At 33.6% G+C, this 26583-nt stretch overlaps 1 protein-coding gene across 1 annotated transcript in view; it reads right to left on the reverse strand.

Annotated features, from left to right (window-relative positions):
• Positions 1–267: 267 nt before the first annotated feature.
• The window catches only part of LOC147073948 (ankyrin repeat domain-containing protein 13D), a 33624-nt gene continuing 7308 nt past the window's right edge, over positions 268–26583 (reverse strand). Inside the window, exons 2-12 of the mRNA XM_085944486.1 lie at positions 25195–25330; positions 22712–22882; positions 21780–21923; positions 18806–18980; positions 17745–17976; positions 11755–11916; positions 10260–10377; positions 9499–9660; positions 6682–6782; positions 5465–5553; positions 268–1531 (exon numbers count right to left, since the gene is read on the reverse strand). Coding sequence (XP_085800612.1) covers positions 1315–1531; positions 5465–5553; positions 6682–6782; positions 9499–9660; positions 10260–10377; positions 11755–11916; positions 17745–17976; positions 18806–18980; positions 21780–21923; positions 22712–22882; positions 25195–25330 — 1707 coding nt within the window. The 3' untranslated portion in view covers positions 268–1314. The remainder of the gene's footprint in view (positions 1532–5464; positions 5554–6681; positions 6783–9498; positions 9661–10259; positions 10378–11754; positions 11917–17744; positions 17977–18805; positions 18981–21779; positions 21924–22711; positions 22883–25194; positions 25331–26583) is intronic.

Raw genomic sequence — 26583 nt, forward strand, 5'->3', positions numbered from 1 at the left:
TTGCAACTACAACCTTCAAATGAAAAGAATATATTTGTGTGCGAAAGGAAAAGGGAGATATGTCTAAAATTACTACTTTTCAGAACAACCAAAAGAAAATTGAGTTTTTGACCATTTTGTACGGAATTTACAAATTCCGATGCGTTGATTCAACTTATCGTTTTTCTCGTGTATTAAATATTATTCTCATTTTTTTAAGACTTATCGCCATTTTCCTTTCATATAAGCAACAGATATAACCTCTTGGCATTAATAATAACTCTATCTACCGTTGGAATATTTCACTTTATTAAGTTTAGTATCAAAATTTTCAAAATAATGAAGAATTCAGGAAAGTAAACAAAACTACATAATATATTTTCGAAATGTGTACATACATATTATTATATTATGACTATTTCTTTAAAAATTGTTCTTCTGCAAGCTTTCTGATTTCTATAATAGTATGGTACAAGACAACACTCATCTGAGCCCAGTGTTGCTAGTTATAGTAGATTTACATCATCGTCACATTGATGTGAATCAATTCTTAATTTCAAAACTTGCTAAAATGATTTTACACAGTATTAGATATAAGGTGAAATGGTTGACATTATTTTTTAATTTACTGATTTCATTATACAGTACACTCTCAGTAATCCGCCGCGTGATTATCCGACAACTACTATAATCCGCCGTTATTTTTACTAGTTGGAAAGCACAAAATCAAGCTCTATAATTCGCCGGTATTCGATTGCTGAATTCAGTAGCAGATGAGATGGGTTTATTTTGGAAACTTCTCCTTCGTAAAGGGAAAGCCAGGAATCCTAAGCCATTCAAGAATATCTGCTTCACTGAACAACTGGTTGTGTATATTTAGTACACGTATATGTAGTTAATAAACTTAGTATAAAATATGTATAATTTAATAAATACTTGACTTTGATTATAAATAAAACCGTAATTTGCTAGTACAAATTTCTCAAAAAAACTATTTTTACCAAATTTAATACCTGTTTTAATTTTTACCATATTTTGTACATATGCACTATAATCCGCCGCCGCCACTAATTAGACACTTGTCTTGTTTTTGGGGTGGCGGATTACTAAGAGAGTACTGTAGCAGTATTGTGTAAATATGTAATTGTTATTAATTAATTAATTATCTCACAAATTATAATCAAATTTAGCAGATTTTGAAATCAAGCACTTTATATCATTTCTAAAACGGATAACAATTACAATTTCATTCCCTTTAATGAATAATACAAAACCTAACAGCCAGTTGAATAAAACAATAAATTCACTATGTAAATGATAACGATACACTGATAATTATTTATCAAGTAACGACATTTCCAGTATCGCGGCGAGTTCAGCTTCCTCTCTTAGCCTCTCTCTCTCGTCTGCCTCCCTCTCTCTCTCGCTGAGCATGAGGGCTTCCAGGAGGTCAGGATCCGTAGAGACAGGGGTGGCGGGTGAGGGGGGGCTGTCGTATTCGTCGCCCCTCGGAGCGCCGGGCCTGCAGCTCGCCAGGCTGGCTTGGATGGCCCTATCAGGGATTAGGCATGGTCTACATTACAAGCGGCAAACTAGCTTACATTCAGCTATGATACAACACAAAACCGTAACCACAAAGATTTTTTTTTAACTACAAATAATCTTAAATTACTGTAAAAAGGGAAATAACTCAAGTTAGTACATATTTTAAATCCATGTTGATTTTCCTAAAGGAACTGGAAGATGAGTCAGAACCAGTAGTTATATTAACCTATTTTATTATAATAAAGGTAAATTAGTATTTTTGCTGCAAAATGGAGAAAACACCTAAATGGTGTGATTATAAATGAGGAGTACGGAAGAAGAATATGTTATGTCAAACTGAGATATTGTCGATTAAAGACAAAGTCAACGACTGTAAAGCCATCCGTTCACGCAGAAACTAAAATCTGACAAACTGGTTGGTGATGGAACTCATAATCTGGCCAGTGACTGATGCGTCGCTCACGGCGATATTGAAGCCTAATAATCTCTTAACCTCAAACTGCCAAACCCATTGTCTTTCCTACTTCATTCTAAGCTTTTTCCATAATATCTTTACGGGAATATTCTGGCAACCTGTAATCATACAGGCAGGAGTATTTCTCAACATCTCTCACATATTTTAAATTAAAAATCGGTTCACCCATCTTTAACTTTTGACGTCTTGACTTGTTATTGCTTGTTTAGTTAAGTGCTACCAATCAAAAATATGATTTTTCATCGAATCTACTGATATTGGTACCACTGTTTTATAGGTGACTGGAAACTGAGAGACTAGCATATCGCGTCTCATCGGTTTCGGTCGTGGACGTTTTGAAACTGAGAGATTCCAATCTTGCCGTCAGCGAGCTGCCATTGAAATACATTAGCTGGATACTGGAGTTACAGTCTCATCTTTTTTGAGTATTCACGTGAGCGGATGGCCTAAAGAGCATCGATTTTTATCTGGCATTGCTTATAGTGCTCATCCGTTCGTCCGGCGTTTCACAGGAGGAGACTTTTGATTTATGATTCCGATGCACTATCAAGAGTGTCAATTTTGAAATGAATGTAGACCATAGACAATACATGATTTTACCCTGATCGAAATGGACATTTCTTGTTTTTAGTCTGTATGATAATTTTCAATGCTCTATAACTACATATTAGGTACTGTTAATGCCGAAATTAAAATACCATATTGTAGTACTCGATTCGATCTACGAGACTACATTGCCAGTTTAAAAAAAATCAAAAATGTGACATAACATGTTCTTCACCTATCCCCTTCAAACAGACTTTTTAAAGAGAATCTCATTTTATCCTTGCAATGATTAAACACACATTTAACGCAATAATTGTGTTAACTCTTCAGTTTTAATGAAATTTAGTAGGCATGAGATCCTTTTTTCAGCTGCACTTACAAACATTTAGGCTCGTCTCTATACAAACAGATTTTCTTAAACATTTAGTTTTCTTAAACACACCTAAAAATAAATATAACTCAAAAACCTTGAATATTTTTAATTAAGGGGTAGCAAAACCATTTATTCTTGAATTTTATGTGCAATGTGCCTTACAATGTTATATATTATTTACTGTGAAATAATAGTAATGGTGCTGGGTTTGAGTGGGTACTGTAGATTAAACTGCAATCGAACCATCAAACATCTTCAGAAATAAACTGAAATCACACTGAATCGATAGGTAACTAATTGGTACAGAATTTACCATTAACTTATTAAATGAAGGCATTTATAGACTAAGTGACATTCTCGCAAAACTTGTATAATTTGCTTAGAATTTTTGCCAGCTTAAGTAAGTTATAACATATACATACCTACATATTTTAAACTAAATACCAAACTGAAATTTAAAAAAAAGCTTGGATGCATGATTTTGGTTTATAGTTCTGGATGTCACTTAATCTATAAATATTCAACATGGTGCAATTGGCGTAAATAAAAATTAGTCCAAAATTCATTTAACATCTTCCGACATAGTATGAAAGTATACTCAAAGATGTAATTATGTTGTCTCAAGGAAAAGGGAGATATGTCAAAACGGTATTTTAAAAAAACTATCGAGATCAACAGTCTTGTTCTTTTCATTTAGTAGATAAATCTTTGTAATACATTGTGTTATTTTGTTTTAATTCTATAGCAAACCACGAGGCATCAATTACAGTAGCGAAACTTATCACAAAAACGCCCTGGGTATACTATCAAATAAAAATGTATGTATTATGACTTCATCACCAATTGAACCCGGAATCCCTCATACGATAACCTAGTGCAGGGATGGCGAACCTGCGGGTCAGACACTGACCCACGCAGGCTTTTTAAATGACCCACGCGTTGATTTTTATAAACTTATTTTTTATATCATAAAAGAGAGAACAGACAATCAAAAATATTAAAAACAAAGTATATATTATATCTAATGTCGAATTTATAACAAAGTATTTCAATGTGGACATTGGCTAGCTAATTTTCTATCGTATCAATACACCTGTGTATGAGGTACATGGTCGTAAAACGTTGTATTTCGTCCATTTGTCGCGAAGCGCGTATGACTCATGACAATTAGTCATAAACTTGACCGCGCATACATATTCGTTGCATCGTAGAACGGGGAGATGTACCAGTGCTGAACTAAATGGCAGCCTTGTCGTACGCGTCTAGAGGTGTTTATTAATTCAACATTATTATTAAAGTTTCTCATCTACATATGAATGTATATCAAGTACGTTAATAAGAAATTTCTTTTCAAATTATTGTGTTCTAAAATATTTTTAGTTGTAGCCCTATATTATGTCGGCGGTTAAAAAAATAAAAACAAATGATACAAGTTCCAGCAAAACGGTTTGATAAATATGGTGTGATTGAAAAGAATAAAACGACTGTGTGTGTATTTTGCCATGTAAACAATTTTATCAAAATTCAGGACCGGATTCGTCAGATTAAATGAACATTCTTAAATAAATCAATTGGTATCCAAGTGGATAGTAACCAAGTTTAGTAAAGCGACTTTATTGATAAATTTTCGTTTATTTATTTTATTCGACACAACTATTTTAAACAATCGGTAAATGTAGTTTGATACTTAAATAATACATTATTCCTATATCTTTCTATTCATATTATTTCTTTGTTTTTTAGTATTCGGAGGGGTACAAATAAATATTCTCTAATAAAAAAAAATCGCCTGCAGCGCTATTTCCTTTTATGGATATATTTTGAAATATGTGACTCAGTGACCCACGAGCTAGTACTAAAAAAAATAATAAACAAAATTCGACCGACTTCTCAAAAAGGTTCGCCATCCCTGACCTAGTGCCTAGCACACTGGACGACAAGAATAGCCAAAGGACAGTTTTGACTTATCTCCTTTTACCAGTATACTCCGGAATTGTTCCCATTAGCACAACTCAACCTAATATTTGGATTAATCACACAATAACAATTTACTACAAATATTTGGGAGTTAGCGTAGTCTTGGAGGTTTTTTGTTTTCTACCGGGGGTGAGGTAATTGCGGACTTGCTCATAAGGAGTGGGGGTGGGGCTGTAGCGAGCGGGAAGATGGCTGGGGGCGGGAGACAAAGAACGGGAACACATTCCTGGGGTTGAGGCGCGACGGGGCATGTTTTGGTATGGCATAGGACTGCCTCTGAAATTCAAGTCTTTCACATTTAAAATAGTATTGTAACTAAATTTAAAATGAAAAGTATTTAGGTCTGACATTCAGCATTTTGACATCAGCAAATGCAAGACATTTGGCATTTTCAATCCCTTTTACCTAGGATTAAGAAATCAAACAGAATCCTGGAATTGCAAACCATAATTTTTGCTAAATAGTTATGTCAGCATTGCCTCACAGATTATCCAATCATGGCCCAGGATACACTTTTCGGCAACATGTCCTTACGAAGGAACACCTCTATATATTATTACAATCATTACCTTTGCAGTTGTCTCTCTTCCTCGCTTATAAGATTAGGTGTAGTTGGACGAGACGGCCGCTGAGCTTTGAGTGCTTCCCAAATATCAACCTAGAATGTATTTGAACACTTTTATAAAATCTTCACACAATAAAACATATATTCCACTAGCACTTCCCCGATAATGTCAGTCAAAAATTATGGGTGCATATCAGCGTTGCCAAACATCCCAATTTTTATGCTTTTTCACGATTATTCAACAAATTATTCAGATTTTTTATCGTAAATATTTCACTATAATAATGTCAACATAAATTTTACTAATGGTTTTGTAAATGCGTACAAAAATTAATAAACCTAAAAAATCAAAAAAACATTAAATCGAGAGGTTTAAAAGAATACTATTTTATGTAATAAAAATACTTTATGCAATCATCAAATGTTTAAAATAAATATAAAGGATAATAAGGATTCAAAATTATACAAATAGATTATCTACAACGTTTAAGGAATGTCCAGGCTTATGCTCTGAAAATACCATAAAATCTCCATTTTGACCTACGTTGGGCATGTGGGCCGTTAAGCAGCAGAAAAAAACTCTTCAAGAAGTAAAATCTTCAGCCAAGTGCAAATAGGCGAGCGTCGGGAAAAATATTGTTTAATATTATTAATTTGATAGTTTGCGTTATGTCATTTATGATAGATATTATAGAAGTAAACATTAGAAGTATCGAACTATGCATTTTTTAGGTTGTCTCGCTTTTTGCTCCTCATTCCCGATTTCACATGGTAAAAATCCTGATTTGGTAAAATAATTATCCGGCGACGTTGGTACCTACATATTAATATTATAATTATTATCTACAGTGAAAATTTTCATTTCAATTAAAAAAAATATCGAAATACAATTTTTGTTTTTATACAAGTAGAGAGTATTACTCACAGGAAAATCATTTAAATGCGACATAAAGACTCTCCAAAACACTAAATGATTCATACAGGTAAAAACCTGATGTATTAAATTGTATTTTTTGTCTCTTGGGGATCCCATCCCAATGCCATTCAACATCTCGTTGAGTCTTCTAGTCCCAAGTCCCCAAGGAGGCTGAAGTGCCCATTTTTAAAATCACTAGTGAACCAGATCATAAACTTAAAGAAAAAAAAATGCTAGCCACACTGAAAAGGAATGCAGAAGAATTAAGAATATTGTCAATATAAATATCTAAAATTAAAATATACCTCATCCCGCTCACTGCCAGCATCAATAAGGCTTTGCTGAATAGCATACTGCAGGAGATCATCCTCATCTTCGAAGCTGAACTGTCTTCTATCTTCAGCACCTAAACACATGATAACAATAACATAAGAAAACATGTACATAGTATGTTCGAATAAATTATAAATTACGCTTACAAGCTGGGACACACAGGAAGAGAGGAGTTTTTCATAAATAAGTAATTCTATTATTTAAAATGCAATTTCAATTTATTTACTCATAGTGTCTGGCTAAACTAAACGGAATTGCGGGAATGGAAAATCGGTTCGTTTCTAAAACATATGTACATATTGATATAAACAACGCCACACCACAGCGGAACGGAACATATAAGAAAGGCGTGTCCAACCCTCAGTATGCAGTCCTGGAAAGCTAGTAATGCAGCCCAAGTCGTGCCCGGAAATTTGTACATAAATGTAGTTAGTCATATCACAATTCACGGTGAAATGTAATATGTACAATTGACATGTAACTATCCCAAGTAAGTGAACAGAGAAAAATATGCAGTTTTAATTAACTATTTATTCGCACAAGATTCAAGAATGTAACATTCTAATTATTGAACATAAATAATTTTGAAAACACTTCTGAGAAAATATACTATAACCAATAGAAGAAATCTTTTTGAAAAAAGTAAGACACCTCTGCATCTCTTGGCATATTAAAAAGTCCAATAGTTAAAATTCGTCGTAAATAAGTATGACTGTGGACTATGTGCGCGGGCGCGATACCCGAGAGATGCAGGTTCGATTCTTGTGGGGTGTCCTAATTTTTCCAAAAAGATTTTTTCTATCGGTTGTAATATATTTTCTCAGAAGTGTTTTCAAAATTATGTATATATGCAATTTTGTTTTCCGTTTTGATACGGGAAATTGAGAACGAATTCCAAGATTTCCGGGGAAATCAATAAGTTTTATGTTTCCTTCTGTATTTTTAATTTAGCATTGAAGTTAATGGTCCCACCAAACCGCATCCGCCCTGCACCACACCTGGTCTTAATCGGGCATATCATGGGACCCTACGTTTAGATATGAAGAATCATTTTTTTATGACTTTATAACATAAACAAACATGTCGACTGTGGAAAGGCAAAAGGATTTAACCCTCACTTTTTGCAAAATAGGTTTTATTGAATAATAGCATTGCACACAACTAAATACACGTTCTGCCTAAAGGATGTAAGCTGCAAAATGCCAAATTATTATCAAATTTTAGCTTTTAATTTTTAAAAAAGAAGGGCGTTTGAAATTTGCGTCCAGGTAAAAGGATTTATTCCACATCAATGACATTATTAGTCGTTCAAGTAATCTTTTACGGAAAGGAAAAAGGCGTTATGCATCTTACGTTACAAATGTATGAAAATAATGGTAGTTTTACTAAACTCTGCCGGCAGACCGGGTAAGTTATGAACCAGAAGGAAGACTTAAGCCACGTACATTTCTCGGTCGGTCGTTTGACAGTTAACACGGATTTCGACAGTTTTTTTCATAAAAAAATCATTTAAAGTTTAAACATTGAGTGAAAATGGCAACAGAACGAAGCAAAATGATTCTTGAAAAGTGTGGTGTTAATATGGACGCAACAAATAATCCCGACAAGAACTGTTAGTGTTTAAAATTACATCTTGAAGTTTTTATATCACACACGAGAAGAGCTATTGTAAATTCTATCTATATCGGTATGAAACGGCCTGTGACAACTTATGTTGTGTTTTAATTGTTGATTATCGATTAATTGATTTGATGATTTCATAATATCTGAGAAAAGTAATACAATATTTGCTAATTCACCTAAAACACTGCCATGCGATTTATAGGTTATGTGATGTGTCAAAAATACTTCTCAATTGAAATTGTTTTCAATTCACTTTAATTTACGATTAATGTCATTGTAATAGACTAATATCATTATTATGCACTGTTTTATGTTAATATATTATAGTAATAACATAAATCGCAAGTAAAATGTACGTGTCTAACTCCAAATATGTTAATACCTACCTCATTTTTTGTCAGGTAAAATGACTTAACCCTCATTTTTATTAGTTTTTCTTCAAAAACTTCATTATTTAATTATAAATTGGGAAAAAATAACACCAAATTATTATTCATCATGCACTTCAAGTTTGTGTCTATTTTATATTTAGACTTTGGCCCAAAATCTTTATCAAAACGTTTTTTGTGCCTCCTGTAAAATTTGATTAGTGTGGATTAACTCCTTTTGCCTTTCCACAGTCGAATGTATATAAATTCACCATATTATATGAGGGGTCCAAGAGTTGAACACATAATGTTAAGCACACAGAACAGATAATAAATAAAATACTGATAGGCTATGTTCAATACGTCCCATATTGATGCAGGGTTTTGAATGTGTGAGTGTTTTACGAAAATAAAACACGCATTATGCACGTGCAATAGTGTGTGTAATACACCAATATTAAATGAGCGTAAATGCATAAACCGAGAGCAGTGTTCAGTATTCGACGTATAACGTATTCTTGACATGTGTTTAAATTTATTCCGTATTCTTCCTTACTCGAGATCGGTTGCCTGCTTCTGTTTACCCTTTAGATATTTAATTTCCCATTATTTCTGAGTTCCCTGGTTAAGCAGTTGAGTCTCCATTCACCTTCTATGCCTGATGCGGAATGGCGACAGAGATAGTGTGCCTTCACTATTGTACAGAAGTGTGGCAACCCAATATATACTAAATTAATGCATCTTCAATTACGTGTCCGACATATCAAATAGGAAGATTGGTTATATTTAAATAGATACCTTGTTGTTCATACTCCGGCGGAACTTGGAAGATTTCCTCGTCGATGAGACATGTCTGCCGATCGCCTTCCATTATGCAAGAGACGTGTGGCACGTCACATTCCGTGCCGTATATGTTGCCAAACGTTATTCTCGCGTTTAATACATGGAATAATGGAATCTCTGCAATAAACAAAACAGAGCATCACACTTAGTCCTCCAAGTTTAAATATTTTACATACATAGAAAGGACTTCACTCGGAAATTATCTGTTTTTAAACTTTCATTTCATACTCACGTTAGATGGCTACAATGATAAGAGAGAATAATGAAATTATTGAAAAATATTCAACTGTTAATAATAGTTAATTCTATAAATTAGGCATCCAATGAGAAATCCAACAGACTAATATGTTTGTATGAAATATCCCATAATACGACATAATGATCATTCAACTTTTAAGGCATGCCAAAAACATATGATTTTTTTTAAACTTATGAGTAAATAAATTAAATGATAAAACAAATGCAGATATGAATGCTACACAGATAACTTGGTTGGTTTTAAAGTTGGTTTGGTATTTTATTTTTAAATTATGTCTTAATTATCATCAAATGGCTCATTGTAATATCATATGCAGCGAAGTGTTGATTTATACTTTATTTGGTACACATGTGCATTATGGAAAATAACGGAAAGCGCTGCGATTTTTGCGATTTGCGATAGTATTGCCATAAGAATACTCGCGTATAATTGTATATTATCACTGAAAGTGGTTTACCAATTTTTACAGGGAAGCCCGAAGGAAGTTGCATCTGGATAAAGTCTTTGAGTTTGGCAAAATGAGGAGACGACATTGACGCCATCAAGTCTAAGATCGGCATTATCTGCTCCTGGAGCTGAAAATCATACAATATTGTAAACAATAGATCAAATTAGAAGATGCTGAAGAAAAATGCGATTCTATGAACATAGTTTGAAAAAAGGGTTAATAAGACTAATGATTAAATTAAGTTTGTTCACAGCACAGATTCATTTGTAGCAATTTGTACACATATCTATCTATACTATGAGATTTATTTGCCAGTTAGTTTTATAAGCTTAGAGCAAGTTTTTGATAATATCATCAATGAGAAAGATTACACGATGACAGCCCAAAAATCGAAAAACATGACAGTTGACTGTAAATATTTCGAGCAAATTATGCGTCTGTACTTCAGATCTAGTGTGTCTTAATACCTTTCGAGTCTGATCACAACAGAAACTTGAATACACAAAATAAAATAGGAACTTTTTTATTTTTTTACCATGTCCGATCCTAAAAACATCATATGGGCCTCCACAGAGTGGAGGTTTGTATTAGGATATTTGGTACTGTTCGGTTATACAGAATACAGCGGAAAACGCATTTTGAAAATAGCCGATAAACTGGATTATTTGTTAGTTTGGGTTAGTTTAGGTTAGGTTAGGTTAGGTTAACCTAACAAATAATCCAGTTTATCGGCTATTTTTAAAATGCGTTTTCCACTGTATTCCGTATAACCGAACAGTAGCGGATATTTTTTTTGATGTTATGAGAAATGGATATTGGCCACTTGCTCAGCTTATTAGGTCCATACTCTGACTTCAAACACACATTGAAAAACAATATGTGTATCTGCCAGACCCAGGATTCAAACCTGGGACCCATGACATTATAACCGAATGCATTAGCCGCTCGGTCATCGTAGTGCCGTATAATAGGAACTATGTATGTACCAAATATTCTAAAAAAAATTATATGAAGAAATTTTGCATGTGCCATTGGTATATAAAATGTGCCATATGTATTAAAGTCCCAAAAAAATAGATTTTAACCATCTATTCGATCTCAAAGGCGGCGTTGGAAATATGCGCCATGCGTATTGACAAGTCACAAATGTCAGTTGTATGAAAATGATTGAGATTAGTGCTTAAAATAATGGGCTCATATTCCTTCCACAGAGGAATTCAGGTGGCACTTAGTCCACGTTTTAAGTAACAGTACAAATGACATGCTTTAACATTATACACCTGACAGATCTTAAATTTTGTTTTTATCTCACGAGGGTACTAATTATAGCAGTGAAACAATCACAGAAATACCCAGGCATGAGAAAATCACACATTATGAGAATCAAATGCAGAAAATCTGTTAAAAGTACCCAGTGTCATACGCATTGGACTATGACGGGCACCACCTCAAGATATACTGGCTCTCAGGTACACAACTATTATTAAGTATGGTTATAATTTACCTGTAGTGGATATGTCTCGCATAACCAAAGAGTGGCTCTGAACTTTTGAATCTTGGTGTTAATCTCTTTTGGTCTCCCGATGTCTCTGCCCTTGAGGTCCTCTTCGCTGAAGTATTCCTCAGGAGTGATATTGCAAGGGTTTCCTATCGCATTAAACTCTTCCTGAAAACATTACCAATGACAAAAGATATAACAAAGAATTAAATAAAAAAATAATCTTATGGCGAAATTCAGGTGAATGTAGACACAACAATTTTATACCAGATGCTATTTACAATCATAGCTATCATTTTTTTAATGGAACCAACTTGAAATAGTTAGAACTATATAACCAATATCCCAGTTTTTAAAGCACTACATAAATAGCTATAAAAACTCCATTAGTTGCCCTGACCTTAAAAATTGTAATAATTAAAATACACAATACAATGAACCAATTATTAACGGAATGCATTAATTTATGATTCCCAGAAAACGTAATTTTTTAGATATGTGCTCGATGTAAGTACATATATATGACTGTCGTAAAGCCATGTGTGGCTATTCTAACATATCACTTAACATCCAAAAAGAACTACATGTATAAATATATCACATTTATCACTTTCTGTGACCAGGCAGTTAATTATTATAATAAGTTAACCGCCTGAAATGTCAAAAAGTGCTATCTTTAAACAGTCCCTCTCTTGATTGTGTTAATTTTTAAAGCGAGATAGAGTATGTCAATTTTACATATTGAGAACTGAGATTCAAGATCCGACTGTTTCGAAATATAATTACATAACGGCCGCCCTTAATGTATAGTTCCCCATGAGCTGTCAAATATTGAGTGGCTAGTAGCAGCTAGTAGTAACATAATATTTGTTTTACTGCAATTACATTGTTGTGTTGCAATCACAATGACATGACTAATAACATTGTAGGTTATCTTGATATATGTGATGTTTCAATACAAGATTTTTCGGTTTGGGCGTTTGGACACGTCTACCAACCTTAATTTTTGCTGTATTACGAATTTACCACTTATTGTAGATACCGCCTTGTGTATGGAATGCCTTCCATGTTAATTTGGACCAATGAAAATAATGGAAACGTGCTAAAGTGCTAACTGTTAAGAATGCCTGTGCAGGTCTTAAATTATCTCCTATATATTATTATCCTAAGAGATTTTGGAAAATACGTCAACTTTTTTATTTAAACACCACTTTGTTGATTATTAAAGGAATTCACTTCAATTTTTAGAGTCCCGAATCTACTTCCATTTGAATCGGGCACAATCTGATAAAACTCGACACAATCACAGATACTATCGTTTTTAAATCGCGTTTTATATCCGTCACCATACATTTTCGCATCTTGCAGTCCGTGTACCTCAAATTGATTATAATGTCGTTTAATACTTTTTATATACCTAATCAATATTGCAAAATATCTAAATTAATATTCCACAAAATTATTCAAATCTGTAAGTAGCACATTGGCGTATTCTTGAGTTTTAACACAAAATAAATACATATTTCCTCACTAATTACTACGAAAATATAATCTAAAACCATGTCACTGCTTTTTATCTGTCAAACTAAAAGAATTAGATTGTCATTTGTTTTCTTTCGCAAAACAAGTTCATTTGACGTATCAGATTTCAAATTTAGAATTTGCAGGAATAAGTAATCGAAAAAATGTGACATTTCTATTAGCACCCATAAATAATCAATTTCAATCAAGACATTTATTGTAAGATGAAGATAATTTTAATAATTCCATCAATAAATTGAATAATTTCAGACGTAATAAATAAGAAACTACATTATATAGGTACATATTACGCTCTTCTCAATATTATAGTAAGTCGACTGTGATCTGACAATAGTATCTATCTGCAGTTTTGGCAAATTCTAGGTTATTGGTGTATTTTGTACAAAATGGTGACGGATCGAATGGAAATATTATTGTTCTACGAAAAAAATCCTAAAATGCTCAAATTTGACGTGGAAAATAGTGTCTATCTGCATCGAAGTGTCTAGAAACTAAAAAGAAATATTATCTATCTGCGTGATTTATTTTATTATGACATTACAATTTTCATACATCTTTAAATGACTGTTTTAGTACTAATATTAAATCATTTCACTTGAAAAATAAAAATAATACTGATACCGACAAAAACAGTTTTTTGAACCCCCTGAAAAATTGACTATAAATGTCAGATAGATACTATTGTCAGATCAACGTCGAAGTATCACACACTTCCATATAAAATAGATAGGTAGTTATCGTGATTCAGTAATAATTGTATTATTTTTACATTTCTTTGGTAAATGAAATTCATGTGACGTTTAATACAAGTAATTAAACATTAATAATGTTTAGGTATATATTTTATAATAATAATTACATATAAAATTACAGTAACCTTTCTTCTTCTTTTATATCATTAGTAACTATTAATATTAAGGGGGGACATGCTCGTCGAAGGTCAAAATTGAGTTTTTATTGTATTTTCAAACCATGATCCTGGACACTCCTTAAACGTTGTAGATGATCTATTTATATAATTTTGAAGCCTTATTATCCTTTATAGTTATTTTAAACATTTGATGACTGCATGAAGTATTTTTGTTACATAAAATAGTATTCTTTTAAACCTCTCGCTCTAATGTTTTAGAATATAGTCATATTTCGGTACATAACTGTGCAGTGGTGTTAAGATTTTTTACATTTATTAATTTTTAAACGCATTCATAAAACCATTAGCATAATTTATTACGAGATAATTTTTGTAAAATATTCACAATAAAAAATTATATTAATAATCTCTGTGATCCCAAATTTGACAAGAATTAGGCATTTTATTATTCAAAAAATCGGCAAGATTAACACATTTCAAGATAATTCTAAAGATATTTATTATAAGCTATGTCTTTGACCATTCAAGTGTGATAAACATCGTATGAATAATGATTGCTTTATAATAATTATTGACCTAAGAATAAGGTAGTGTTTTTTTGAAATACGCCATTTCTTTTGTCATTCCCTAGTGGTTAAGCTACAACATACGGCCGTAGCCATAAAATGACAAACTATAATTGAAGTAGGGAGTAAAATGATATTGACGCGCGTGTTTGAACATGTACCGTTTAAAAAAAAATAAAAAAAAATTCGGTTAAGTACATGTTCAAACACGCGCGTTAACATAATTTTACTCCCTACTTTAATTATAGTTTGTCATTTTATGGCTACGGCCGTATGTTGTAGCTTAACCACTAGGGAATGACAAAAGAAATGGCGTATTTCAAAAAAACACTACCTTCTTCTTAGGTCAATAATTATTATAAAGCAATCATTATTCATAAGATTTTTATCACACTTGAATGGTCAAAGACATAGCTTATAATAAATATCTTTAAAATCATCTTCAAATGTGTTAATCTTGCCGATTTTTTGAATAATAAAATGCCTAATTCTTGTCAAATTTGGGATCACAGAGATTATCAAAATAATTTTTTATCGTGAATATTTTACAAAAATTATCTCGTAATAAATTATACTAATGGTTTTATAAATGCGTTTAAAAATTAATAAATGTAAAAAATCTTAACACCACTGCACAGTTCTGTACCGAAATATGACTATATTCTAAAACATTAGAGCGAGAGGTTTAAAAGAATACTATTTTATGTAACAAAAATACTTCATGCAGTCATCAAATGTTTAAAATAACTATAAAGGATAATAAGGCTTCAAAATTATTTAAATAGATTATCTACAACGTTTAAGGAGTGTCCAGGATCATGGTTTGAAAATACAATAAAAACTCAATTTTGACCTTCGACGAGCATGTCCCCCCTTAATAAAAATTAAATTGCAATAATTTTTCTTTTGATAATGATATTATGCATGTTGTTTGCTATTTCATCTTTTATTTCTTCTAAGTGAAATATATACTTATAGTCAAATATAGTCGATTATGACCTTTATACGACGCAATTAGGTACAATAAGTAAGTACCTACCTGTTTCTTTTTCCATTTTTGTACATGATAAAAATAATATTTTTTTTATTTCCCCACAAAGATAATTTGTTAAATAATAATTTTAGCATGTTGAAATTTATTCATTAGTATATTAAGAACTTACGAATTTTAAAATAAAGTACCATTTTTGCTCCTAAGCAAAGCATATGGACACACCCCTTCAGAGTGGTAATTACGAGTATCTTAAAAGACTTATTATAAGAAATAGTGGGTGCAATCTAAGGTGATCCCATTGAATAAATAAAACGTATTATATCGCAATAATCTAAATGTATGAAAAATAAGACTATCCTGCAGTGGCGATGGGTGGAGGTAGGGTGGATCCACCATAGATAGTACAGACTAAACGTTGTTAGTTATACGTATTTATTTACATTGAACTAAGACTACAATTTACAGATAGTGTTCTCATTCATTCATATTTATTTTCGTTAAACTATGAACATACATTACACGTCATGTTGTTGGTTAGTTTTTTAAATACAATTAAACCCTGGGAAACCAAGCCATAATACGCATCTGTCTATAAAATATTTAAAATTATGCCATTAAATCATACATCATTTTGGATATTTAATAGATAGAATAATATTTTAACTACTATTGTTTGGTTTAGGCAGGGTTTAATGAATTATAAAAAACTAACCAACAACATGACGTGTAATGTATGTTCTTAGTTTAATGAAAATAAATAAGAATGAATGAGAAAGTGCAATATATAAACATATTAGGTATATTCTATTAAAATGTCAGTAGTAGCAATCGGCGATTGCCAGCTGTTCTGCGAGGCCTATCAGTCTGAAGTGGTGTCAGACGATATTGTAAAGGCCAGACTCCAGAATAGACTACGCATATGACCCCGAATTTATATTGGCAGTGACGACTTGCAAATCGTAAAACTGACAAATCAGCGAAATATCAAACTGTCTGAGGTGAATGAAAATCTATGACGAAGGGAAAATTATGGCGCCGCCTATGCATACTTCACAATTATATTAATATCCAATACCGCCAAGCCGTCTGCAAGACCTAGCGAGACAGACTGGCGAGAGCCAGCTGGCTCAGCTAGTAATTACATAAATACCTATTAATGAGGAAAGGGTACCAGCATCTTATTTTTAAAACTATATTATCTGATACTAACAACGGATTCCGGATAAAATCTTGCTATGTATATTATAATAAACATTATTATGATCATACTTTAGAGATAACAGTCAACTTCTAAATACACAATGTTTTCTACTGGATTTATAAATAATTCTAGAATACAAGATAACGGTATATTAAAAAAAAAAAATTAAATAAATATAACAAAAAGCAGGTATTAAAATTTACAGAGCATTAGGTATATGAGAAATTGATAAAAAAACACACATACCCGATTTGCCTTTGAGCATGCAATATGTAAATTTAAAACAAAAAACAAAATATGTAAACAAAAAAGAACAATAATAAATCAAATTTGAACTAAGATGTCAAAGCTAAAAAAGATTGTCCCAGATCATAATAATTGTGAATATTCCTGATCACTGCCAGAGCCGAGTTAACTCATCAAAGCATGTGTGCCGCGTCAGGGCATGGACGAGTTAACTCGTGCGTTCTTGTAAGCGTCATAACTTCTGAATAAACAGTTTGTGTATATTTTCTAAAGAATATTTATCATTTTACTGTGAAAATATTCACGATAAACTCGAGAAACATGTTGATTTGGTAAGTTATCACAACTATTTATCATTCTGTTCATATTTCATATTATTTAAGGGATTTATTTTATTCGAAAAATAGCTGGCCGACAAGTGTCCACCTAGTAAAAATTGGCTGTCAGTGATAAGGCTAATTTAATTGCTATTAAGCACCCTCTGTCGATAGTATCAATGCAATGTTGTTTAAACTTATCTCCCTTTTCTTTGACAGCACTCAAATAAAACTCTAAATAAACTGAAAATATCCTTACATCATCGGGAGCGCATGCCGCCTTGTCTTCTTCGTCAGCAATGCCAAGAAAAGAGTGGAGAGGCGTCCGCGGTCCGCGAGGTCCTCTCGCTCTCGCCTTGTCTCCCTCCGATAGGTGTTCGGTGCGTGTCCTAGTCACGAATTCTACATTGGAGGCTCCAAACACCTTGCACTCTCTGCCGCCGACGGTTTCCGCTTTGTCAGAACGCCAGCCCCAGATGCCGCTCTTATTTCTGGAATTAATTATTTTAATGTTGAAAGAAAAACAAGGAATTGTAATTTTCAAAGCGGACATGACAAATAAACCTACAATCAAAGGGAGACCATGTCCGGTATGGAGACATAAAAGAAAAGATTTTTAAAAAAACTTGGGAGAGAATAGAAACATTTTTATAACACAGATTATCATACTAGATGGTTTGGCAGGGATATCGTTGGTTTGTATAATTTAAGTCGTACTTGGTTATTACGAGGAAGATGGGACTGACTGAATTTGCTTGTTATAAGCATTACTCATAATATCGTTATATAACATCTTTCACGCCACGTTCTATTTAAGCATAGAACATAAAAAAGACCATCGTAAAAATCCCCGAAACAAGCATGGCATTCATAAACTACAAAAGAAGTTGTTTATTGTAATGAAGTGCTGAGCCGCCGGCGGGGGTAGGTACCTACTGACTTCACAAAGCTTGGATTTTTTACATGCAATTTCAACCATATGCGTGGATACTTTTTCAATATTGTCGGCGAAAACACCAATGAGGTACTTAGACACTTAACTAGTGTCATAAACGTAATCCGATCCCGGCGGCATCGGTCTAGTTAACTGCCCGATCGGATTTTATTGATTAGGGTCGAAAATGTTGATTTTAAACGATTGACACATGAACAGTTTTGCTCGGTATACCCGAGAGGTAGTTCGTTATAAAAGTGAATAAACGTATAGAGAAAATCATAAACTAAAATGTCAACGAATGTTTCCTCATTACATCCGAGATCTCGCTATTTTCGTGATCGTAATAACCAAGTGCGACTGAATTAGTTTATAAATAAATATACCTTTCAAAGCTTATTTTTTCTGTATCAATATAATTGGTGCAGATGGGAGCGGTGAGCCGGTGTGAGACCTGCTCGGAAGATGGAGGCGACGCTGTCTCGTTTCCGCCTCCTTCTAATCTCTCCGCCCACACCTGGTGGGTTTCATGGTCCAGCTCCAACATGGTGGCAGATGTACCTGAAATCCAGCAAATCATGTCATTAAAGCATATGATTTTTTTTTACAGAGGTCTCCAACTTTAGCGTACCTACTAAAAAGTAAATTCAAAAATATCTATGAAACAGAGCGTATCATTTACCTTATCAAGAATAATTCTGTATGCAAAAGTAAAAGGGAGATAAGACCGAAAATTTTATAAATTAGTTAATATGCCAAATTAACTATAATGCATATACTGTGTAAGGAAAAGAAGGATAGAGTCGAATGAAAACTGCTGCATAAATATATTTAATGCAGTAAAATAGAATTTACCTACATACAATATTGTTAAACATTGAATCTTCTTTGGGGTCTCCTAAAAAGTAGTAATTGTATACTTATCTCCCTTTGCCTTTCATACACGTGTGAATGGAAAAAGGAGATAAGTCTATCAGTAGTTTTCAAGACAGCCAAAAGGTTGTGGGCAACTCTGTACATATTATGTTTCTATATGGAATTTACTAATTCACTTGAAGTGAATCGACTCTTTCATCCCATTTCTCTTTTACACAAATGAATTTTGGTTAATTTTTCATAATTTTTTCAATTGTCCAGATCTCCCTTTTATTTTCGCATATAGATATTATAATTATGATTTTTTATCAGATTTTTCAAAATATATATTACAAAATATTAATCAATAAAAAAATATTTTAACATCTACACATTCCACACTAAGTATTGACTAATAAATGTTATGATAATAAAAACAGAGATTCAGACTTGAATACAGAATACAACGCCATGATGATCACTAGCTATTTTTAAATATTCTAAACATTAATAATAATGACACATCTTGTTGTAAAATTTGCAAAGAAAACATAAAATGACATTTGTAAGAAATTAGCATTGTCACAATATTATAACCGCATTAGCATATTAAAGATTATCAAATAATCCCATTAGAGGATTCCAAAACATCAAATTAAAAACGCATTAGCATATTAAAGATTATCAAATAATCCCATTAGAGGATTCCAAAACATCAAATTAAAAACGCATTAGCATATTAAAGATTATCAAATAATCCCATTAGAGGATTCCAAAACATCAAATTAAAAACGCATTAGCATATTAAAGATTATCAAATAATCCCATTAGAGGATTCCAAAACATCAAATTAAAAACGCATTAGCATATTAAAGATTATCAAATAATCCCATTAGAGGATTCCAAAACATCAAATTAAAAACGCATTAGCATATTAAAGATTATCAAATAATCCCATTAGAGGATTCCAAAACATCAAATTAAAAACGCATTAGCATATTAAAGATTATCAAATAATCCCATTAGAGGATTCCAAAACATCAAATTAAAAACGCATTAGCATATTAAAGATTATCAAATAATCCCATTAGAGGATTCCAAAACATCAAATTAAAAACGCATTAGCATATTAAAGATTATCAAATAATCCCATTAGAGGATTCCAAAACATCAAATTAAAAACGCATTAGCATATTAAAGATTATCAAATAATCCCATTAGAGGATTCCAAAACATCAAATTAAAAACGCATTAGCATATTAAAGATTATCAAATAATCCCATTAGAGGATTCCAAAACATCAAATTAAAAACGCATTAGCATATTAAAGATTATCAAATAATCCCATTAGAGGATTCCAAAACATCAAATTAAAAACGCATTAGCATATTAAAGATTATCAAATAATCCCATTAGAGGATTCCAAAACATCAAATTAAAAACTCTGCGTGTAATGTAGGTACTCATAATAAAATAAGAATTCATTTCATTGTTAAAATATCCCAATCAAGTTTATCTACTTACTTACTTCAAAGTTTTCTACCATAGATACGGGCGTCAAGTATTGATAATTTCATTAGATACAATTATACAGATACCAAGAATCAACACTTTTTCTTTCGATATGATAATGTTACGCAAATCGCATTCACAGTATGTGAAGGCCTTAGGAGCATTTTTTGGTTATTTAGCTGTAAACCGTTAGTTGAACTATTGTTCTCGATTGTAGATGTAAACTTCTGGGATACTTTTGCCAAATATAGAAATATAGAAACAAATAAAGTATGTGAGGTTTCCTCAGTCGGCGAAGTGGAGAATACCTTCATGAAGTATGCATAAGTGATTTTTTCTTGCCTGCAGAGAGTGTCAGTGAGTCAGTCGCTGGTAGTCAGCCAATGAATGAGGAAGTATACCCATTGACTGTCGAAATGACAGAACGATTTGAGCAGCGGTATTAAATCAAGCTTTCAGCGATAACACCATGTGTATAACTTAATATTAGGAGTGATAAACACAGTCCAAATATGGCCGCACATCAGTGGAGAGCGACACATTCCGGTATGCTCTCAACAAACTGTAATGACAAGGTTTGATTATGCAGAACCATCGTGTCACCCTCTAGAAACTTATCGATGAGGTGAAGAGAAGTGGTCTGGTACGTTCCATTTTGACGATTTGGACCTGTGGAGGGTGTAAGCGAAAATAATGCCGAAGCTGCTAACGATGGAATAGAAGTAACTCAGTCACTCCTATGGTTCGTCAAACTTCTTACTCTCCTGACACTATTCCTTGTGATATTTGGCTTTCGAAAGTCACTAGAAGACATTATGTGGAATGCAACTGTCTGTTTGCAAAGCTTGGTTCAACTACTTATCTTTAAAAAAAATGTCACATCGATTCATCTTTCCCGAACTGTACGAGTATAACTCTTGACCTTAGAGAAACTACTCAAACAAAGTAAATAGTAATAACAATTGGCTGCATGCTTCAGAAAATAAATGTTACCTTGCCCTTTGAAGATATAAGTACGGTTGCCCCTCTGCCAGTTGCCGTTTTCGAAACCCAGAAGAGTGGTGTCGATCCGAACGCTCGCCCCTCTTTTGTACACTCTGTACGTGTCTGACGGGCACATACGGGACACTAATGGCACTGGAAGAAAGAGACAAATATTTTCAATAACCATAATTAATTTATTAATTATTATACATTGTTTTCCAAAAAGTTTCAACATGACTTTTGGTGTGATTAAATTGGTAGCCATTTATTCAAAAAGGCCACTACAGCCCGATGAGTCTTGGCCACTTCAGGAATGCCTCTACCATATATATCTGCCGCTACACAGTCGAACCACTGCTGTCTAAATATTCCGACTCTCCTTTTCTCTTTTGATCTATTGAAGCGGAGTGTCTTTAGTGGTTGGGGTCTCCCGTACTTGAGACATAGTTCCTCATCAAATTAGTCCAACAGAGTTCCCACACCTTTGCTTAAATGATTACTACTATAATATAATATTGAGTTCACATATAAATAGACCATTCTTGTTACACAAATATCACCCAGTAGTATTTTTAATTACATTACACATATACATATTTATTGTTTTAATCAAAAACATAACTTACCTGCTTATCTTATAAAATTAAATTGCTATTCTTATTTTTGCTATTAATACAAGAATAATTTTGAATGAATAAAATAAACTCTACTTTGGAGTAATGAACAGGGAGCCCATTAAATTCTTTGTATTATATATTTATTTTAGAACCGTCACTCGTTACGTGTTATGCGCCCGAAAATCGGAAGTATAACGTATCATAAATCTGACTAAGCATATGGCCATATCAAAAACATTCAATTATAACAATCCATAGAAAAAGTTTTCCTTCAACATATTTGTTTAGCCCTCTACTGAAACAATATGAAAATAGGTAACTCACTCCAACTGGTGAACTCCCACTTCATCTCGACGTAGAAATCGGGAGCGGTGTGCAGGCGAGCGAGGAGGAGAGGAACGCCCTCCGAACGAGCCACCTGTCGACTCTGGTCCCGCCGCCCCACTATTAGCGCCACCAGGCCAGGGTCACCTGACGATACTGCCTCTTGCACCACTGTAAAACATATAGACACAATTAGACAACTTGCTGAGTTGCATCATTTACTTGTAATAAGGCTTGGAATGGAGCCTTGTTCGGCAACGTGCCTTTGTCAGTAAGCTATAGAGTAGGTTCAAATGTAGTTGTAGTGCAATACAACTATCTCTGTCCCACGATTTCATATTAGTAACCTCGTCATATGATGCAAGGTACGGCCTGCCTTCCTGGAATTGGGTAGCCAAGTAGTTACAACACTAATAGTTAATTTACATACAAAATTAAATTGATTATTCGAAATAGCTAACTCTGTTTATTTAGCCGCTAAACACTGATTAAGGCTTGATTTTGGAGGGCATCCAGGAGGGTATCATTTGAAGACCTAAAAATTTATCTCAAAAATAAGTGCTTTACTTTTGTGGTGTAAAACATTGGGCTTATCACACTAAAGATTTTGGGTTTGATTCCCAGTGAGGTCACAATACATATATTATGTAACTTTCTCAAGCATGGGTGTTTCTGTGATTGTTTCACAAGATGCTGTAAAGGGTTCCATATACATATTGAAGGTTTACAAAAAGTTAAAATTCTTCAATTTTGTTCAAAAGTTTCACTTATAAATTCAATGCGATAGTACTTTTATACGGGGTGATAACATTAATCAAACATGTCCTAGGTGCCGAGAATAGAAAAGATTGAGAACCTGCAACTTGTAAAAAACAATACTAAAGCTATGGCATTCTATGGAGCACTGTCAATTATTGACAAGACATCTATAATTCAATTATCACAGCAGATATAAAAAATGAGTCAAGTGTCAAATAGGTTAATTGACAATATCAAAATGGTAAATTTATAACGAAAGAGTATATACGATACCTTGTTTTAAATATCACTACTAATCATATGACAAATACATGGTGAAAATTCATGAGTTCATTGGATGGGTAGCACATATAGATTTTTTTACTTTAAGCCTCCATGACATTGAGCTACTTTGTAAGCTGCTTGTTGGCGAATTTAAAAGCGGGCGAGTCAGCTAGTGCGATTGTGATGATGATGCACAAAACTTTCCACTCGCTCAGAAGCCACAAGATAGCGACTATTTTGACAGGACGTAGTTCGTTTTTTTACCGGGAGGTCGCCACTATCGCTCTATCGGCCCACACGCCAGCGTGTAGCGTGTAAAAGTAGACCGGCTTTCAACTTTTCTCGGTAGATTGTTTACAATCTGCTTCTTAGCTTGTTCGATGACACTGGGCGAGTTTATAAGCAGACAGAATGTAAATTCACCAACAAGCAGCTTGTAAAGTAGCTCAATGTCATAGTCTACGCCCATTACGAAGGAAGTGCTAGTCAGCAAGAGTACCGTATCCTTATGTATAGTATGTGGGGTGCATACGGGCGGCCAAACAAAGGGGCGACTCTTGAATTTGTCTCTGCACCAGCCGCTCCTTGGTTCAGCGGCCTTCGTGACTGATTCATACGTTATCATTAATTTAAGTTTTCAAGTACACTAAAATATTATTTTGTTTGAAAGATATTATTTTTGATACTTGTGTTGTCTGAATATAAACAAAATTTTAATTATTGAAGTATACGACGTTAATGATTGCTAACTTAGGATTATTATATATCTATCAGCTATTTTATTTGTAGATTACATCTATGTTAAGGGGGTATTTTTTAACACACACGTGGGTGATGACACGCTTTTATGAGCCAAAAAAATTATACAAATACAGCGAGACTGCAACTCATAGAGGCTACAACTCATCGACTTTGTGTGTGTGATTTAGTTGCCGCATATAGTGTTGACACAATAATGTTCGTTGGAAAGACAGTCATTCACGCTTGCAACAAAATTGGGAGGTGTTTAGCATACATACATGTCACTGAAGGATAGATGAAACATTCAAAGCAATCATTCTTGTCAAAATGCATAGAATCCGTTCTATTCACAGCGCATATGGGTCGCTTTTGCTTCAAGCACCCACCAGATAGCAAATCGTAATGACATTTCAGTTTGAGAAATATCCTTCCAACAACTGATATATTGCACAATGGTATACTTCTAATAAATGTACTTGAAGTATTTCTTATCTTTATTAAGCGGCAAAACAAAATCACCTTTTCTTCGTCTCATATACAATGACAATTATAAAGTTTAATTATTTTGGCAATTAGGTTTTTTTGGCTTTCAACTCTATGGATTAAATCACGCATGCGTGGCGTGATAGTAAATGCAATTTGTGGCTAGCCGAATGTATGTGTCTTAATTCTTCGTTAATACATATTTTGTATTGATTTAATTTTTACTAAAGTCAAACCTGTCCATCCTTCTTTGTTCTCTCGGTTGACATCGGCTCCAAGATCTAGAAGGACCCTGGCTGACTCCAAGTGGCCGAGGGTCACTGCCAGTATCAAAGGAGTACGGCCTCTAGGATCCTGCTTCTCCAAGTCATGCTGAAATTATAACAAGTATACAGGAATTTGAAAATATTATTGTCCATTTTTGTTTTGTGTATATGACAGGAGAATTGTCTAGAAGAGATTATTTTGATATACAATAGAAAAACAGTATGTTTTGCTACTACTGATAAAAATTGATTTTTCAAATTAACGTGTAAGAAAATATCATTATCCAGTTTTCCATACATTTCAGTAATCCGGCACCATCAGGTTTTACATAGTGCCGGATTATTAGGATTCATCTGTATTCTGAATTTACGATACTATTACTTTGAATAATATCTCGAGATAGGCGCTGTAGCAACTGGGCTACCGTAGGTGCAGCTGTATTTTATATTAACGCACATAAAGGATAAAGATGAAACTCGGGTCACTAAAACCAAATTGCGTGGTTTTCGTTTGATAGGACATGGGTCGGAATGCACATGCGGGCACGACCATCAAGACGCTGAACAAGTCCTCTAAGACTGCCTATTGATGGAACCCGACCGAGCGGAGCTGTTTGCTAGGGTCCGCCCACACACGGGCTCGATTGGCCACACCGACTTGATATCAACCAAGGCCAACTTTGAGGCATTTGAAAAATTTGTTGCATTATATGGCGGACGGAATAATTCAGATCACTCCTTAGATTCATCACTTTCAACTCCTGACTTCTCTGTTTCGGCAGAGTTTCAGTACACGGGGACAGAGGACACCTCATGTCATTAAAGATAAATGACGGCAGAGCAAGTCAAGATTCTTTTTATTTTCTAAAACTCTTTCTTTAAGCACTAAGGCGCATGGTTGGTACATCAGTTCCGTGCAGCATCGCTTCGGGACAAGGAAGTGTGGCACTAAAATCTTTTCATTCTGACACTTTTGACGCATATACATGACAGGTGGAGATGGGGAAACAAAAAAGGACAAAACTATAATCAAATAGAACTTCAAAGAATAGTCGAAAAATGGTGCTTATAATGAGAAGGTATAATTTTAGTGTTTTAAATTATGTCAATTCAGCGTGTCCAGAAAATTGTACAGATGTAGAGTTCGCATTCTTTATGCTGGCGTGCGGTTTTCCCCACGCTTCAGCATCTTAACACTGTATTCCCTCTCGTTCCTTCTCATTGAAAACTTGCAACAGTCAAACGTGATGACACAATGCTTTCCGTCCGCGAGCGACGTGACGTGAACGCCAGCTTAAAGAATACAGACTCTAGTTGACCACACCATATATATATTCATATAAAATTCTGAATGATTGA

The sequence above is a fragment of the Rhyacophila brunnea genome, unplaced genomic scaffold, assembly GCF_057557595.1.
Source record: "Rhyacophila brunnea isolate RB1 unplaced genomic scaffold, BYU_Rbru_1.0 scaffold_17, whole genome shotgun sequence".
In the NCBI taxonomy this organism is placed as follows: Eukaryota; Metazoa; Arthropoda; class Insecta; order Trichoptera; family Rhyacophilidae; genus Rhyacophila; species Rhyacophila brunnea.